We start from the raw sequence: 16,514 nt of genomic DNA, 5'->3' as shown, positions 1-16,514 counted from the left end.
GCACAAAAAGTATTCTTGTAGCTTCATAAAATTAAGGTTGAACTACGGATGTCACATGGACTATTTTAACGATGTCCTTTCTACCTTTCTGGGCCTTGAACATGGTAGTTCCCTTGCTGTCTACGCAGGGTCAGAAAGCTCTCAGATTTCATCAAAAATATTTTCATTTGTGTTCCGAAGATGAACGAAAGTCTTACGGGTTTGGAACGGCATGAGGGTGAGTAATTCATGACAGAATTGTAATTTTTGGGTGAACTATCCCTTTAAAACCTAAAAAAAAAAAAAATTACAGTAACAGATTCCTGCCTTATCAAGCACTACTGATTAAAATGAGTACATTTAAATACCATTTATAATGATGCAATCAGGTGAGCATGTTCAATACTTCATGTCAGAGGTTATTTCAGGGGGAGGCCACACTTTCTATTCAGTGTCCTGATTGCAGAGGGCATTCTTGCCTAATGTCCTCCCTCCCTGTGGATCTGTTTGGCTGAAACTGTCCATGACAGGCTCTGTCCCTCCTCATCCCTAATTAGCCACGTCACCTGAGCTCCAGCACTGAGCTGCTCAGCTCTGACTCATCCAACAAACACACAAACAGAACACATCAAATATAACACACAAGCTCTAAATGTCCAGAATACATACTATAACAACACACATCCTCAATATCCCTTAATGCCTTGCCAATCTCCCACATGTATGTAAATAAACAGTAGCCATGTCAGACTGGAGGGCTTTGCTGATGCCAATGTTAACCCTGCAGATTAAGGCAATCAGATTAGTTGAGTCAGTCAGGAGCAGTAAATTTGGCTGTTGCGTTTCTGCGACTATCATGGACTGTAATTATGTACATTTCTGTGTGAATGTTAAGGAACTCATATTTTTTCAGCACTGAGGTAAGTATACCATTTGATTTAAGGGTAACACTAGATTAGGGAACACTGTTCTCTATTAACTAGTTTCTTATTAGCAGGCATCCTACTAGCATGTTGACTGTTTATCAGTACTTATAAAGCACAAATTAATGTCTTATTCTGCAAGACCATATTCTAGATCCCTTAACCCTACCCAATAACTAAACATAACTACTACTACAACTATCGTACTTGCTATCAATAAGCAGCAAATTATGAGTTCATTGATGGAAAATTTAATAGTGAAAATATGTTCCCCAATATCAAGTGTTCCCAATTTAAGTAGTGGTTTGTTTAGTCACTATCATTCAAAAACTTGGGGTCAGAAAGATTTTATTTTATTTTATATAAATGAATGTATTTATTTATTTCACGTAATTATTCAGCAGTTTAATCAAAAGTGACAGTAAAGGCATTTATGTTACTAAAGATTCCTATTTCAAATAAATGCTATTCTTTTGAACCTTCTATTTTTCAAAGGATCCTGAAAAATGTCATGGTTCCCACAAAAGATTAAGCAGCTCAACTGTTTCCAACATTGATAATAATAATAAATGTTTCCTGAGTGCAAAATCAGCATATTAGACTGATTTCTGAAGGATCATGTGACACTGAGGACTGGATTAATGGCTGCTGAAAATTCAGATTTGCCAATACAGGAATAAATTACATTTTAAAATCTATTAAAATAGAAAACAGTTATTTTACATTGTAATATTTTTTTTCACAATTTTACAGTTTTTACTGTATTTTTGATCAAATAAATGCAACTTTGGTGAGAACAAGAGACTTTCAAAAACATAAAAAAATCCCCAAAATGAACAGTACTGTTCATCCACGAAGGTTTAATATATATGCATGTTATACCTAAAATCATGGTATGTTTTTAATTATTTCGTATTCATGTAACTATTAAGATCAAGAGTCTGTGCAATATGTCTGTCACTCTGTAATATTATACATTTGCATCTGAATCTGAACTGAAAGAGCGTTAATCAGTGTTTGTGTTAAAAGATTACTGTGGAAAATTAGACGTCTAACAGACATAATAACAGCCCTGTCTGTGACTGCTGTGCTGTTTTGCTCTTGCTGTAGTAATCCTTGCTGTGGCTCAAAATAGTTCAGTGGTTCAATGCTAGCCCCATATTTTCCTGTAAAGATTTGTGACACAATTTCACATGACTAACAAACAAAGTCTCCAAGCTACATTTCTCTAAAACAGCTGTTTTCATTAATGAAGACTGGCTGTCTGAAATCTGATTACATGGCCACATGTGTAAAGCTCTAAAGAATGATCTGTCACTTGAAATTCTGTACACCAGTTCTGCGACTTTTCTTTCAGTTTGATTGTGAGTGTGAGGTATGTGATGTGTTGGCAGGTCTGTTGCAGCTTGTTGACCCCTACAAGGGGTTAAGTTGGAGCCATGAACACCAGCAGCCAGACCCGGCTGCTGCTCTGGAAGAACTGGACACTCCGCAAGAGACAAAAGGTACAATTAACCGATTCACTGGGAAACAAAACAATCATCATCACGGGCTGTAGTTTCTAAACCCTCAAAACAGTTTATATTTAGAACACTCTGTTTATATCATGTGATACAAACCTCAGAAATTTGGTTCCGAGTGCAGGATTTAGGCAATGAGGTGTGACATATACTGTACCACACAAGATCAAATATACTGTAAGACTCTGAAGCTGAAAAGAGAGAGTGTTCAAAAAGTGTATTTTCAAACCATTTGTGTGATTCTTTTATTTGTTTAACATTAGAAAAAACACGTTACAATATGGTTTAATTCTAGGGATGATACATTGATATATTGGTACCAAATCAACATTTTTTTTTTTTTTTTGGTGATGTTAGAGTTTTTTTTAAAATTATTATTATTATTTTTATCAGCTGATATTGGATATTTAAATTTACATTTGGCCTATTTTTCCAGTTAGGCTACCTGGCCATCATCTAACATAAATTTTATCTCCCAAGTTAATCTTTTAAATCATAATACTCATTTATTACATTGTTATTAAATGTGTGTGTGTGTGTGTGTATTTGTAGAGATCAACATTATTATGTACAGTATGGCATCAGTAGATATTAATTTATATATTAAAATGAATAACTAAATATCAAATTGTCATAGTGTACATTATAATGTTGATGCTTAAATTCAAATGTACTTTAGTTTTCAGTGTTTTCAAATGATTTAGACAAAACAGTATAGTTTTGTAATGTTGCCTATTTATCAGTTCTTGGTCATAACATGAAAATAATTACAATATTGTCCAAAATGTTAATGTTGCTATTGTGCATCCCTATTCAATTCTTTAAGATTAATGCATTATAACAAGGAACAACAATTTATTACAGCATTTACCAATCTAGGCCCTTATAGACTAAGAAATGTTTTGGCATTTCTGTGTTAATTATTAAAAAAGCTGCTTATTTTAAGACATTCATTTAATTAACAGAAACTGAGAGTGTTGATCAAATAATAAATCATATAAATTAATTCAATAATTATTAAGAAGGGGACACGAGAAATATGATTTCAGTTTACATCTTGATTGTATTTGTTTCTGGCATTTTAATTTTTGAGTAGAGTTAGATTGTTGTAGTATATTTATTTGTACAACTTGAAATGTTAAAAACATGTTAACATTTATAGAAATCCACAGTAAACTACATTCATAAATGCTGTAAAAAAAAAAAAAAAGTACTGTTTACTGGTAGTTCATGATAATGTACGCAATTTGAACTTTGTTGTAAAGTGTTGTTTTCAACATTGCTACAATCCTACGTTCAGATTTGACACGTTTCTGAACGTACCGTTATCTTGTCATGTTTACACAGATTCGCTTCCTGGTTGAGATTCTGTGGCCTGTGTTTTTATTCATTGGACTTGTGTGGCTACGAAGAGCCAATCCCCTGTATCGCCAACATGAATGTAAGAATACATAATACAGTACAGTTACTTTTGGTTGTACAATTTCACACTCTCAGCCAAATATTGATAATGGTATTCAGGAAAACATCACAGCTTGAAAGTTCATTAGCATCTGTGTGCCGTGTCTGAGGACTTACTCATCATATCTGTAAATGAAGGTCATTTTCCCAGCAAGGCTATGCCCTCAGCGGGAATCCTGCCTTGGTTTCAAGGAATTTTCTGCAATGCTAATAACCCATGTTTTCGTCATCAAACTCGAGGAGAGTTGCCTGGGGTCGTTTCCAACTACCACAACTCCATGTGAGTCAGATGCTCCTTCACATCTCAAATCTGGAAAATGTTCCTATCTTGCACATTTCGTGTTGTAGGTGTCCAGAGATAGACCTCTGACACAATTCAGTTTGGAGGAAAAATGACTCTTCCAGTGCAGAGGAGTAACAACAGCTCGATAACCAACAGTTGGGATTGTAAATTTAGTCTTATCCCAATAGATAGATTTTTCTATTCATATTCATACCATAAAATGTTGGGAAATGTTTGTTTTTTAATGGACTAAGTTAGCTCCAATCCAAGTTCCAGTTTATTGTTGTAACTCATTTCTTTCTGTCCTCCTTAGACTGGCACGATTTTACCAAGATTCACAGGAGCTGCTGTTGAACGACACTGAGTTCCATCAGCTCGGCCGTCTGTGGCATGAAGCCACCATCATGAACAACTTCATGGAGACGCTGCGCACCAATCCTGCGCTGGTGGCAGGTATGTTGGGCAGGGGGAGCGTCTGCTGTCTGGCCCATTAACCCGGCCCTCAGAGGAACTGATGGGACCACTTTAATGGATCTGAATGATGGATGGAGAGAGTGGACATTTCCTCTCTTGTACTTCCACTACCCTCATGCTTGTTTTCTTTTTCCTGCTCTCTCTAATGGGCCGATGACTAGTCCTTAGTGTGAGGGCGAACCCAAATCTCTCTTTATATATGGAGTGAATTTTTAGGAAAATGTCCAGTGATTGTGATTTTTCCAAATAGGGCGCATTCTGAAATCAACATATTTTATCTGTCCTTTCAAATATAGTGAGTTACATAAAATCAGAGGGAAATGATTTCTCATGTCATACCAAACCTGTATGACTTCCTACTGTGGAACATGAGGTGAAATTTAGTTAAATATCCTGGTTGCTCTTTTTAATATAATCACACTACCATTCAAAAGTTTGGGGTCAGGAAGTTTATTTTTAGTGTTTTTGGAAGTCTCATATACTCAACAAGGCTGCATGTATTTGATCAAAAACACAATAAAAAGAGCAATGTTGTAAAATATTAAAAGAACTGTTTTCTGTTGTAATATATTTTAAAATGTAATGTATTCCTGTGAAGCTGTTTTTTATTTTTCACAGCCATTGATCAGCCACAGTTTTCACCGTCACATGATCCTTCAGAAATGATTCTGATTTGTTGCTCAATTATTATTATTATTTTTTTTTAAAAATAGTAAACATTTGTGCTGCTTAATGTTTTTGTGGAAACTGTAAAACATTTTTCAGGATTCGTTAATAAATACAAAGTACAAAATAAAATACAAAGTTGAAAAGAACAGCATTTATTTGAAATCTTGTGTAACAACGTAAATGACTAATTTTTATCAATTAATGTGGCTAAACCAAACCAAAAAACATTAAAAAAAAAAACTTACTGACCACAAACTTTTGACAGGAGTATTGATAGAAATGTTCTAGGACCATTAGATTTTGATTCAGGGACATGTCCTATGTCATCACGTCATCATTTACATCTTTTAAATGTCACGTGATAAAAATTTTCCAAATATTTCTTATGTTGTTAACTAAAGTGAAAGCCCTGTAGTTTATCTCTGAACACCTTTGGTTAGTTGAATCTTTCAGCACTTTCTCCACACACAACTCCCATGTTGAGACCTTTCAGCACAGAGTACTGTTGAGCGACAAAGCTTTCAATGAAGAATTCAGTGATCAAGTGATCCATTCAAGCACTTTGTCAGCACAGTTTGTCCTCTAAATGAATATATGTCAAAATCATTATACACGCTGGGCAGTGCACTGCTGCAGTGTTAAGAGTGCTTCATTTAAGGAGGAGTGGAATGCATTCTTCCATTGTGGCCATGTATCTAGGCCACATAAAAGGGAATATTTGTATTTGTTTACTTGCATCTCATGCAAAGACTTTTAAGGATTTAGTTTAAGAAAGCATTTTTTATTGTTTGAAATAAATATTTTCTACCGTTTGTGCAACAAACTTGACAACCATGTGACTTAGACTTACACCTAACCAATAAAAACATAGCAACTAAAACAGAGGCGAGTTTAGCACAGACACTCACATGTAAAAATTGAGTTAACATTACTGACAGACAGTATGATGCTATTTTTTTTTTATTTCATGTACTCATGCTGACAGCCTTACAGTACACTGTTGTTTAAAATCACCATATATCATATATTTCCCTCCGTGTCCTTTCCTTTGTGCCATCAGGTAAAGGACTAAAAGTAGAGCACATTCTGAAGGATGATGAGGGTCTAACGTCATTCCTGCTGCGGGACGCTGGGCTTTCAGAGGCGGTGGTGTATGATCTTACAAATGCACAAGTGCGGGTGGAGCAAGTACGTTATGGCAAATTTTGCTTTATAGGCTACTTCTTTTTAAAAACAACAAATTAGCTTGCTTCTCTTGTGAGACATTTGTTTTCATAAATGCTTTAACAGCTTCCACTGCAAGCAGAATCCTGTCACACAGTCACATCCTCAAATACTCCTATGGGGATTTACTAGATGTTTCCAGCTAAATCTAGTGGGTTCATGTGGTGTTAAAAGTCACTAGGAGACCTTCCTGAGTTTGTATGTCAGTGTCTTCGTGACGTACGTCTTCTTTTGTTTCACGCTAGCCTCTCACACACAGACTGATTTATGGTGTAGCCCAGGGGTAGGCAAGTTCGGTCCTAGAGAGCCGCAGTCCTGCAGAGTTCAGCTCCAACCCTAATCAAACACACCTGAACAAGCTAATCAATGTCTTCTGGATTACTAAGGCTATAGGCAGGTGAGTTTTTTTTTCAGGGTTGGAGCTGAACTCTGCAGGACTGCGGCTCTCTAGGACCGAACTTGCCTACCCTGGTGTAGCCCATTGTCTCATTGATTCAAGCACTCTTAAGTAGGCTGCTGTGATCCTACACTTTCCTAAGTGCATGTCAATGTATTGCGACACACACAATAAATCATGTATAGAGATATTTCCGAATGTCTGTATTTGAGAGATTTCTTCAATGCAAATTTAAGTCTGACTTTGATAAGTCAGGACAAATCTTAGGGATCCTCAAAACTGGCCCATGAGATCCACTTTCCTGCAGAGTTTAGCTCTAACCCTAATCAAACACACCTGAGCATGCTAATCAATGTCTTCAGGATCATTAGAAAATCATAGGTAGGTGAGTTTGATCAGGGTTGGAGTTAAACTCTGCAGCTATAACAGTGTGTGTGTATGTGTGTTTTAGATTCAGACTGGTGTGAAGAGGATAATGGTGGCTGTGAGCAGATCTGCACAAGTCAAGTAACAGGCGCTGTGTGCAGCTGTGTGACAGGAATGCTGCAAAGAGATGGGAAGAGCTGCCGAGGTAAACTGCGAATACACACACACATGTGCTGTTTTGCAGATGCCATCTTCTGGTGAGACACAGGAATTAATTTGACTTGACGCTCACAGTAAATTGGTATTCTCTAGCGGCTAGCCATTCATTGTACATTGGCTGTACGCTTATTATTGAAGTACAATGTGGGATTTAGTGAATGCATTCGATAAAACCACCACAAATGGCTGTTCCCTCAAATAGCGCACTATATTATGGTATAGGGCAGGGATCCTCAAATCTGGCCCATGAGATCCACTTTCCTGCAGAGTTTAGCTCTAACCCTAATCAAACACACCTGAGCATGCTAATCAATGTCTTCAGGATCATTAGAAAATCATAGGTAGGTGAGTTTGATCAGGGTTGGAGTTAAACTCTGCAGCGCATTGGCCCTCCAGGGCAAGATTTGAGGAACCCTGTGTTATACCATCTAAAGATTTATTTCTTATTTCTGTAAGAACATGCTGAGACAGTTGTGTTTTTTAAACACATATGAGATAATATCCTTTTTTTTCTTCCAGACAGCAATGGGATTAACACTCTCAGAAATAAAGGTACAACATTTGTCACTGGGGCGGTACCTTTTCAAAAGGTACATATTTGTACCTAAAGGGTCCATTTTGGTATCTTAAAGGTACACATTAGTACTTAAAGTGTACATATTAGAACCTAATAGGTACAAAAGTATACCTTTTGTAAAGGTACCGCCCCAGTGACAACTTTTGTACCTTTATTTCTGAGAGTGAAATATAGAGCAAATATAACCAAATAATTAAGTCTGAGAAAAAAAAATTCCCCAGTAATCTCATATATGTCCTCTAGAGTGTCAAAAACGTATTGCAATGTTTCACATTGTGCTCAGGTTTGCCAAGGTAACAAACTTTGCAATCAAAAGTCAAAAAGATTTTTCAAATTCTTCTAAAACATGGACATGCTGAATGAACTTTGTCTTTATCAACAATCATCTCTTGTGCTTCCAGTTTGCATATGGAATCCCGGATCTGACTCTGAAAGAGATCGCCTGCAGTCAGGCTCTTCTGGAGCGATTCCTCATCTTCCCCAGCCATGGAGGGCTGTACGGGGTCCGCAATGCCATGTGTGCCCTTTCCCAGCAAAGACTGCAGAACATCGAGGACGTGCTGTATGCCAACATAGACTTCTTCAAGCTCTTACGACTTGTCAGTCATGACGCTTTTTCTTTACACGCACTACTTAGCACAGTTATACTGATGTTTAGAGGACTGAGATGTTATTCAGTAGCAAAATATGATCAAGTGTAATGCCTGAAAAGGCTACTTTCAAATTTAAATGGATTGAAAATTTTGTGTACAGTAAATGCAATAAATACAACTTTGCAGTGCTGACTGAATAAAACTTGAATAATGTACACTACCATTCAAAAGTCTGGTGGTCAGGAAGTTATTTATTTATTATATTCAGCAAGAACCTATTAAATTGATCAAATAACAGTAAGGATATTTGCGATGTTACAAAATATTTATATTTCAAATAAATGCTGTTCTTTTGAATTTTCTGTTAACCAAAGAATCCTGAAAAAAAGTGTCCCGGTTTTGTTCTGATCAAATAAATGCAACCTTGGTAAAAAACCAAATAATTAAGTCTGAGAAAAAAAAATTCCCCAGTAATCTCATATATGTCCTCTAGAGTGTCAAAAACGTATTGCAATGTTTCACATTGTGCTCAGGTTTGCCAAGGTAACAAACTTTGCAATCAAAAGTCAAAAAGATTTTTCAAATTCTTCTAAAACATGGACATGCTGAATGAACTTTGTCTTTATCAACAATCATCTCTTGTGCTTCCAGTTTGCATATGGAATCCCGGATCTGACTCTGAAAGAGATCGCCTGCAGTCAGGCTCTTCTGGAGCGATTCCTCATCTTCCCCAGCCATGGAGGGCTGTACGGGGTCCGCAATGCCATGTGTGCCCTTTCCCAGCAAAGACTGCAGAACATCGAGGACGTGCTGTATGCCAACATAGACTTCTTCAAGCTCTTACGACTGGTCAGTCATGACGCTTTTTCTTTACACGCACTACTTAGCACAGTTATACTGATGTTTAGAGGACTGAGATGTTATTCAGTCGCAAAATATGATCAAGTGTAATGCCTGAAAAGGCTACTTTCAAATGTAAATGGATTGAAAATTTTGTGTACAGTAAATGCAATAAATACAACTTTGCAGTGCTGACTGAATAAAACTTGAATAATGTACACTACCATTCAAAAGTCTGGTGGTCAGGAAGTTACATAGCAACGTTACAAAGAGGACATTTGGGACGTTAACAGAACGTTCCCTTACAGTTCCCTGTTAGTCAGATGTGGACATTTCATTCGGGACTGTGCTGCAACATATCTTCCTGACCCATTTGGAAACATTGGAAGCACCCATTTCACAGAGATCGTGATTTCACCAAGTACAACATGTTCCTGGATCAACATCCTTGTTGATCCTGGAACAACATTCCAATTAACCAATCAGGATTGAGAGATACCTTTTCAGGAAATATCTGTTTTAGGCTTATGATCAGGGTTAGGTGCTTCTACACCCTTGTTAATCAGCTATCATTTCACACTGTTTTTAGGAATAAATTATGGGTAGGGTTAGGTTTAGGGGTAGGGATTGGGTTAAGTCTATATTTTTGGACAGTTATGTTGATCCAGGATCAACAAAAGATGTTGATCCAGGAACATGTCTTACTTGGCAAAATCACGGCGACCATGAATGTCACATGATGTGTCACATGCTTGGAATTATGGAAAAGCTGTTCTAAACACATCATAAGAGTTCGCAGGTGGTGCACTAAATTAAGAATGTGGATCATGAGCCAGACCTACTTTCCTGCTGTTAGATTTTTGAAGGCCTATGAATACCGCTGAAACAACACTACTTATCAGCTTTCTCTTTCTAAGTCTCTCTCTCTGTCTCTGTGAGGTTTACCTAGGGTTAGACTGAAGCAGATGGTAGTGTTAGCATGATGACACACTGCATGGCCTCATTTACTAATGGGATTAAGGAAGACACACCCTCTGGTGATGAGAACGGCTGTGGAAGCAGTTGCTGTTCTTTACGCAGTTTTTCTCTCTCTCGTGATGATGTTTAAGTTTCGGGAAAAAGTTATTGCTCATCTTGCATCACATACTTGTGTCTTAGACACCAAATCACTGTGCAATGATTAAACACAGTCATTACATCAGCTTTCATCTGCTTCATAATTTCGTAAGCCCAATGCTTTCAAGTCAACATGGGACTCTGATCGCAACCTACTGTATCTTACTTTTGTAATACCCGTATTGACCCGAATATAAGACAATGTTTTTTTTCTTGGAAATACATCTGAAAAAACGCGGTCGTCTTATATTCAGGGTCTAGACTTTGACATGTCAATAATACACCTACAACAATAGGTGGCGCCAAATACGCATAAAACGAGTGTGCCATGAAATACGTAATGTAATGCGTGTTGTAAAGATCGCGAGTAAAAACAAAAGAAAAAGAAAACTTTACAGCTGCATGAGTCGTGACTGTCACATTAGCCTGATGGGACCAAACTCTCTTTATGATTTTAAAACGTAAGACAGTACCCAGATTTGAAGACTACAGTAAGATTTAACTTCTACTGTTAATAAGATTTTGGTAGGCTACTATTAGATGGATAGCCTAAATGTCCTAATTCAGATGGGCTACCTATTTTTTTTTTGTTTTTTTTAATGGTATATCAAAAAGTGTATATTTTTTAAATGTGATTGTTGGTACATTTTACCAGTTTTTACCATACTTTCAAAACAAAAATTAAAATAGGAAAAATATGCAATATGAAAATAATTGAAGACAAAATGTGTTTTACTGAGAAAAAACAAGATTTGGTTTTTAAAAAGCCTTTTTCCAAAAGGTACATCTGGAAAAAGGGGGGTCGTCTTATAATCAGGGTCGTCTTATATTCGGGCCAATACGGTAGTTCAGAATGAATCAGGATAATCAATGAGAAAACATTTAAGGTTGGAGTTTATTTTTTGGGTGTTTGACTGGATGGTGAAAAGTGGACCTTATGTACCACAATAAATCAAGAATATTGCTCAGATAGCTTTTTGGCTTTTGCTTAACATTATCAAATTGCCCATACAGCCTGTAGTGGTGTCAGTAGAAAGTAATTTCAGAGAAGAGCAAGTTATTATATTATATATATTTTTCTCTCTTCGGAGTAACATGTACCAATTAGTCATTTGCAATAAAAAGGAACATCTTTTCTCTTTTATCATAGGTAATTGTTATTAAGCAATAAGCAATAAATCATTAAATAAATAATCAATAATAAATCAACATCCAGTAAACCAATGACTACATTAATGCAAATGAATGGCCTTTTGTAAAATGTACTTTAAAAACTTTTTTCTAACGCACAGATATTCAAAACCTTTAAATGTTCAGGGCCCTGTGTAGTTTAGAAATCGTGTTTAGCATCCATTTGCAAAATAAATGAATATTTTTGTCCAGCAAGGATACATTAAGTTGATCAACAGTAAAGACATTTAGAATGTCACAAAAGATTTCTTATGCACGCTTATTCATCAAAAATCCCAAAACAAAATCAGTTTAAAATAAATAAATAAATAAATAAACAGCACAACTGATATAGATAAATAAAAATAAAGAAAGAAACAAAATAAATAATAATATTAATAATAATAATAATCATCATTCAAATAGAAAAATATTTTAAATTGCAATAATATTTTACAATATTTCTATTTTTTATTTTTTTATTTTGATCAAATAAATAAATGCAGCCTTGGTGAGCATGAGAGACTTCTTTCAAAAACATTAAATAAATCATACTAACCTTTTAACAGTGGTGTATATATACTGTATTTTAATTTGACATTCAAGACAATCATAATGTAAAGGTATTAAAAATGTTTAGAATTATGTACTCAAATTAATTAAATCATTATTTGGCTACATTCTATTTCTTCTCGCATTGTACACATTTGTCACATAAGGTTAATGTAAACTCAAACGTCTCTTTTTCTTTCTGTGATCAGTTGCCCATGGTGCTGGATAACCACACGCCCGGGATAGACCTGCAGTTCTGGGGTCGAGTGCTTTCTGCATTGTCTGACAAGCTTCAGGAGGTATGGCTGCTTGAGAAAGCTCAGTTCCTCTCTCCCGTTTAAGACCCTTATTTTAGCATCCAGGAAGCTCCTCACTTCCCCTCAGCTCTTCAGAAAGCTCCAAGAGAGATGGTAGGAATGTGTGTGTGTTTCGGAACATTTTTGTCTATCACATCATAACCTTAGTTTCTTTATTAAATCACCATAACCTCATTCTGTGTGCTTTATGAGGACAGAAAGTGTTTACAGGTGCCATTGAATTTATTTAATACACAAGTTTCACAATTTGAGTTGAATTACTGAAATAAATGAACTTTTCCACGACATTCTAATTTATTGAGATGCACCTGTATATGACCAGTTCATGTGTGTACATCAGAATTGGGTATAACCCTGTTGTTTTCTTTATTTTGCAAAAGCATAATGTTTTTGATATTGCGGGTGCATACAAATAAAAATAGACCTTTTACATTTTCAAATGATGTATTAATCTTATATGTACAATTAAAAATGACGGAACAGTTAAAGTTCTTTTCACTGTTATCAGGAAAAAATACAAGTGATCATTCAAGTTGCTGTTTTGATACTTAGGTAATTTTTCAGTCAATATTAAATTACTGAAAGAACTATGAGTTTCATTTTGTAGTGTATTTTTTTTAGGTTTGATAACTTGAAAAGTAAAGTAAACTTGAAAGTAACTTGAAAGTAAAGTAATTAGTAATCTGATTACTTTTTAAATGCAGTAATCAATAATGTAACAAAATTGCAATTTTAAAGTAGTAATTAGTCAGTTGTAGTGGATTACTTTTTGAGTAACTTACCCAACAACACTGGTGTACATGCATGTGTAGGCCTATCATCACTCCTGTTCCACAAATATATCAAAAGCGCATTCCACTGAGGTCACATCCTGTAGGTGGAGTACATTTCTTTCCCTTTTACTCGGGTGACAGAAAGCCTGGCCAACTAATGCTACCACCCATCACTAAATCCATCTGCACTCAGTATGAATGTGTATGAATGGGAGGTATGAGGTAAAGTGGTAGATTAGTGGAGGTTGTGCAATGGCTTATTCCTCATGCTGAAACCATATTGAAATCTTCAGGTTTTCGCTTACACTTATCTTGACCTGGTTTGACTTATTTTGGCTCTCATGGTGCGCATTAAAGTTTATGACCCACGGAAAAGTGCTGGATCTCAAATCCACCCCGATAATCGTCTGGCCTCGTATTTTGACACAGAGCAGTGTTTGCTAAGCTTCGTGGTTCAGTCTGGAGATGAATATGAGTGTAACAGCTGTGAGGATATTTGCCCCTCACAGCAATCCATGCATTTCCAGAGATACAACATTTTATTAATTGTCTTTTTATATTGCTGTAAAAAAAATTTTTTATTAACCCAAAAAATGAATAATCTGTCATCATTTACTCACTACATGATTACCCTGATGTTGTTCCAAACCTGCATGATTGTATTTGTTCTGTGGAGCACAAAAGAAGATATTTTGAAGAATGTTGTCTGGTTTTGTCCATACAGTGAAAGTCAATGGGGTTTAAAACAACATTGGACATTGAATGGACCAAAAAAAAAAAAATTTGTTTATTTCTATAGAGTGCTTACCATTTGATCATGCACCTTATTTTTACCCCCTAGATGTCAAATTCAGCCAAAGGTTTATTTAGGGGATATCCTCTTCAAGTAGATGCGTCTTTAGGTTGCCACGCGTATTGACAATAGTTTCTGGCAGATAAAACATGTTAACCTGGATGGAGTGGTTCAGCCAATTTGGCAACATAAGTGGCTGCTTGGGACACAACTCTTGCCTTAATGTGCAGGGCTGTTTTCATTTGCTACACAGTTCACTTACTTCCATTTGACAACTGCACTAGTATTGTAAAACAGTAATTATAAACAATGAATAGGCACACTACCATTTAAAAGTTTGGAGACTGGAATTTTTTTTTAAAGTTTCACCAAGACGGCATTTATTAGATCAAAAATACAGTAAAACAGTAAGATTGTGTGTATATATATATATATATTAGTAATTTTAAATAACTGTTATCTAATTTAATGTATTTTAATTTTATATATTTAATAATATCTGTGAATTTTCAGCAACCATTACTCCAGTCTTCATTTTAATATGCTGATTTGGTGCTCAAGAAACATTTCTTAATATTATTTTGTGGAAACTGTGATAAATGGGTTTTTTTTCAGTATCCTTTGATGAATAGAAAGTTTAAAAGAACAGTGTTATATGAAATAGAACTCTTTTGTAACATTATAAATTAATTTACTGTCACTTTTGATCAATTTAATGGATCCTTGCTTGCTAATGTATCCTTGATTTATTTTTAAAAATCTTACTGATCCCAAATTTTTGAATGGTAATGTATGTTTTTAGGCATGAAACTTTATATTTAGCTTTAAATTTAGATCTTCTCTGATGAGAGAGAATAATGGCTTGTATCCTTAAAGAAATAGTTAACACAAATATTCTGTCATCATGTACAGTAATACTTTCATATTGTTTGAAACCTGCATCATTTTTTTTTCTGTGGATCACAAAAAATAGATTTATTGAGTTGTTATTTCCCATACAATGAAAGGGGTTGGTGAATCAAGCTCAAAATGGTCATTAAAGCATCATACAATTATCACACAAGACATTTTGTGCTGAAAATGCCTTCCTCCAACTATCCTGCCCTAATGTGTTCAAGACCCTTACATAAATTAATCTTTACATACTGTAGCTGCTATATGTTTTAAAATCAGACTGTATAAGTTTACATTTACTAAAATGGCATTCCTCTCATAGCTTGCGGAGAGGCCCAGCTCCCAGGACTTGATGCAGGTCATCTACTCCATCTTCCAGTCCAGGGGTCCCTCGTCCTTCAGTCAGCAGATGTCCACAGTGTCGGATCTGTTCTGTGGATACCCTGAGGGTGAGATCACCCGGGTCTCCTCCTTTAATTGGTATGAGGACAACAACTACAAGGCTTCCCTAGGCATCGACAACTCCAGAGGACACGACAGCTACACCTATGACAAGACAGCAAGTGAGAGCTGTTGATCTGTCTTTGTTAATTTCATTTTTTCACTTTTGTTTTGTTTTAATTTCTCTTTTTCACTTTCTTTTTCTTGCTCTGCTTCTCTTTTACTCTCTCTGTGGCCCACAGCTCCGTTCTGTAATGCATTGATGCAGAACCTGGAGTCGAACCCTATTACGAAAATCATGTGGAATTCAGTGAAGCCTCTGGTGATGGGGAAGATCCTGTACACCCCAGACTCCCCGGCTGTCAGAAAGATATTAAAGAGTGTAAGATACAAATATCCACCCACTCGCACACGTGCACTGTCTTGTAGCCACTGACAAACAAATTATACACTAAAGTTTGAGGTCAGTAAGATTTTTTAAAATGCTTTTAGAAGAAGTCTCTTATGCTCACCAGCAATGCATGTATTTGATCAAAAACACATTAAAAGATGTAATATTGCAAAATATTAATAAAATGTAAAGTACCTGTTTTCTATTTTAATATCTTTTAAAATGTAATTAATTCCTGTCATGGCCAAACTGAATTTTCATCAGCCATTTCTCCAATCTTCCATGTCACATGATTCAGAAATCATTCAAATATGCTGATTTGGTGCTCAAGGAACTTTTCTTATTAATATCACTGTTGAAAACAGTTGTGCTGCTTAATGTTTGTGGAAACCATCATACTTTTTTCAGGATTCTTTGATAAATAGAAAGTTCAAAAGAACAACATTTATATGAAATACGCATCAATACAATCTTACGAATGTCTTTTCTGTCACTTTTGATCAGTTTAATGCAACCTTGCTGAATAAAAGTAACTGAAGTAA

General features: G+C 35.7%; 2 protein-coding genes across 2 annotated transcripts in view; both read left to right on the top strand.

Annotated features, from left to right (window-relative positions):
• The first annotated feature begins 764 nt into the window (after positions 1-764).
• abca4a (ATP-binding cassette, sub-family A (ABC1), member 4a) lies at positions 765-8,898 on the top strand. The gene is made up of 7 exons (XM_016559612.1): positions 765-899; positions 2,297-2,407; positions 3,770-3,863; positions 4,022-4,163; positions 4,480-4,619; positions 6,370-6,497; positions 8,494-8,898. The coding sequence occupies exons 2-7, from the start codon at positions 2,342-2,344 to the stop codon at positions 8,791-8,793; spliced, it is 870 nt and encodes a 289-aa protein (XP_016415098.1). The 5' UTR covers positions 765-899; positions 2,297-2,341; the 3' UTR covers positions 8,794-8,898.
• A 269-nt stretch (positions 8,899-9,167) lies between these two features.
• Positions 9,168-16,514, top strand: part of LOC107745690 (retinal-specific ATP-binding cassette transporter-like) — a 36,842-nt gene continuing 29,495 nt past the window's right edge. Inside the window, exons 1-5 of the mRNA XM_016559610.1 lie at positions 9,168-9,228; positions 9,337-9,534; positions 12,573-12,662; positions 15,463-15,703; positions 15,824-15,963. Coding sequence (XP_016415096.1) covers positions 9,199-9,228; positions 9,337-9,534; positions 12,573-12,662; positions 15,463-15,703; positions 15,824-15,963 — 699 coding nt within the window. The 5' untranslated portion in view covers positions 9,168-9,198. The remainder of the gene's footprint in view (positions 9,229-9,336; positions 9,535-12,572; positions 12,663-15,462; positions 15,704-15,823; positions 15,964-16,514) is intronic.

The sequence above is a fragment of the Sinocyclocheilus rhinocerous genome, unplaced genomic scaffold (assembly GCF_001515625.1).
Source record: "Sinocyclocheilus rhinocerous isolate Xijiao unplaced genomic scaffold, SAMN03320098_v1.1 scaffold2092, whole genome shotgun sequence".
Taxonomy (NCBI): domain Eukaryota; kingdom Metazoa; phylum Chordata; class Actinopteri; order Cypriniformes; family Cyprinidae; genus Sinocyclocheilus; species Sinocyclocheilus rhinocerous.
The sequence above is the reverse complement of the archived record's forward strand: the minus strand, read 5'-3'. Positions and strand labels throughout refer to the sequence as shown.

Excerpts from the sequence above, each read along its gene's own strand:
- abca4a (XM_016559612.1), top strand. The coding sequence starts at position 2,342 with ATGAACACCAGCAGCCAGACCCGGCTGCTGCTCTGGAAGAACTGGACA. Across the intron at positions 2,408-3,769 it reads CACTCCGCAAGAGACAAAAG|ATTCGCTTCCTGGTTGAGAT; the intron begins GTACAATTAACC and ends ATGTTTACACAG. Across the intron at positions 6,498-8,493 it reads CACAAGTGCGGGTGGAGCAA|TTTGCATATGGAATCCCGGA; the intron begins GTACGTTATGGC and ends TTGTGCTTCCAG.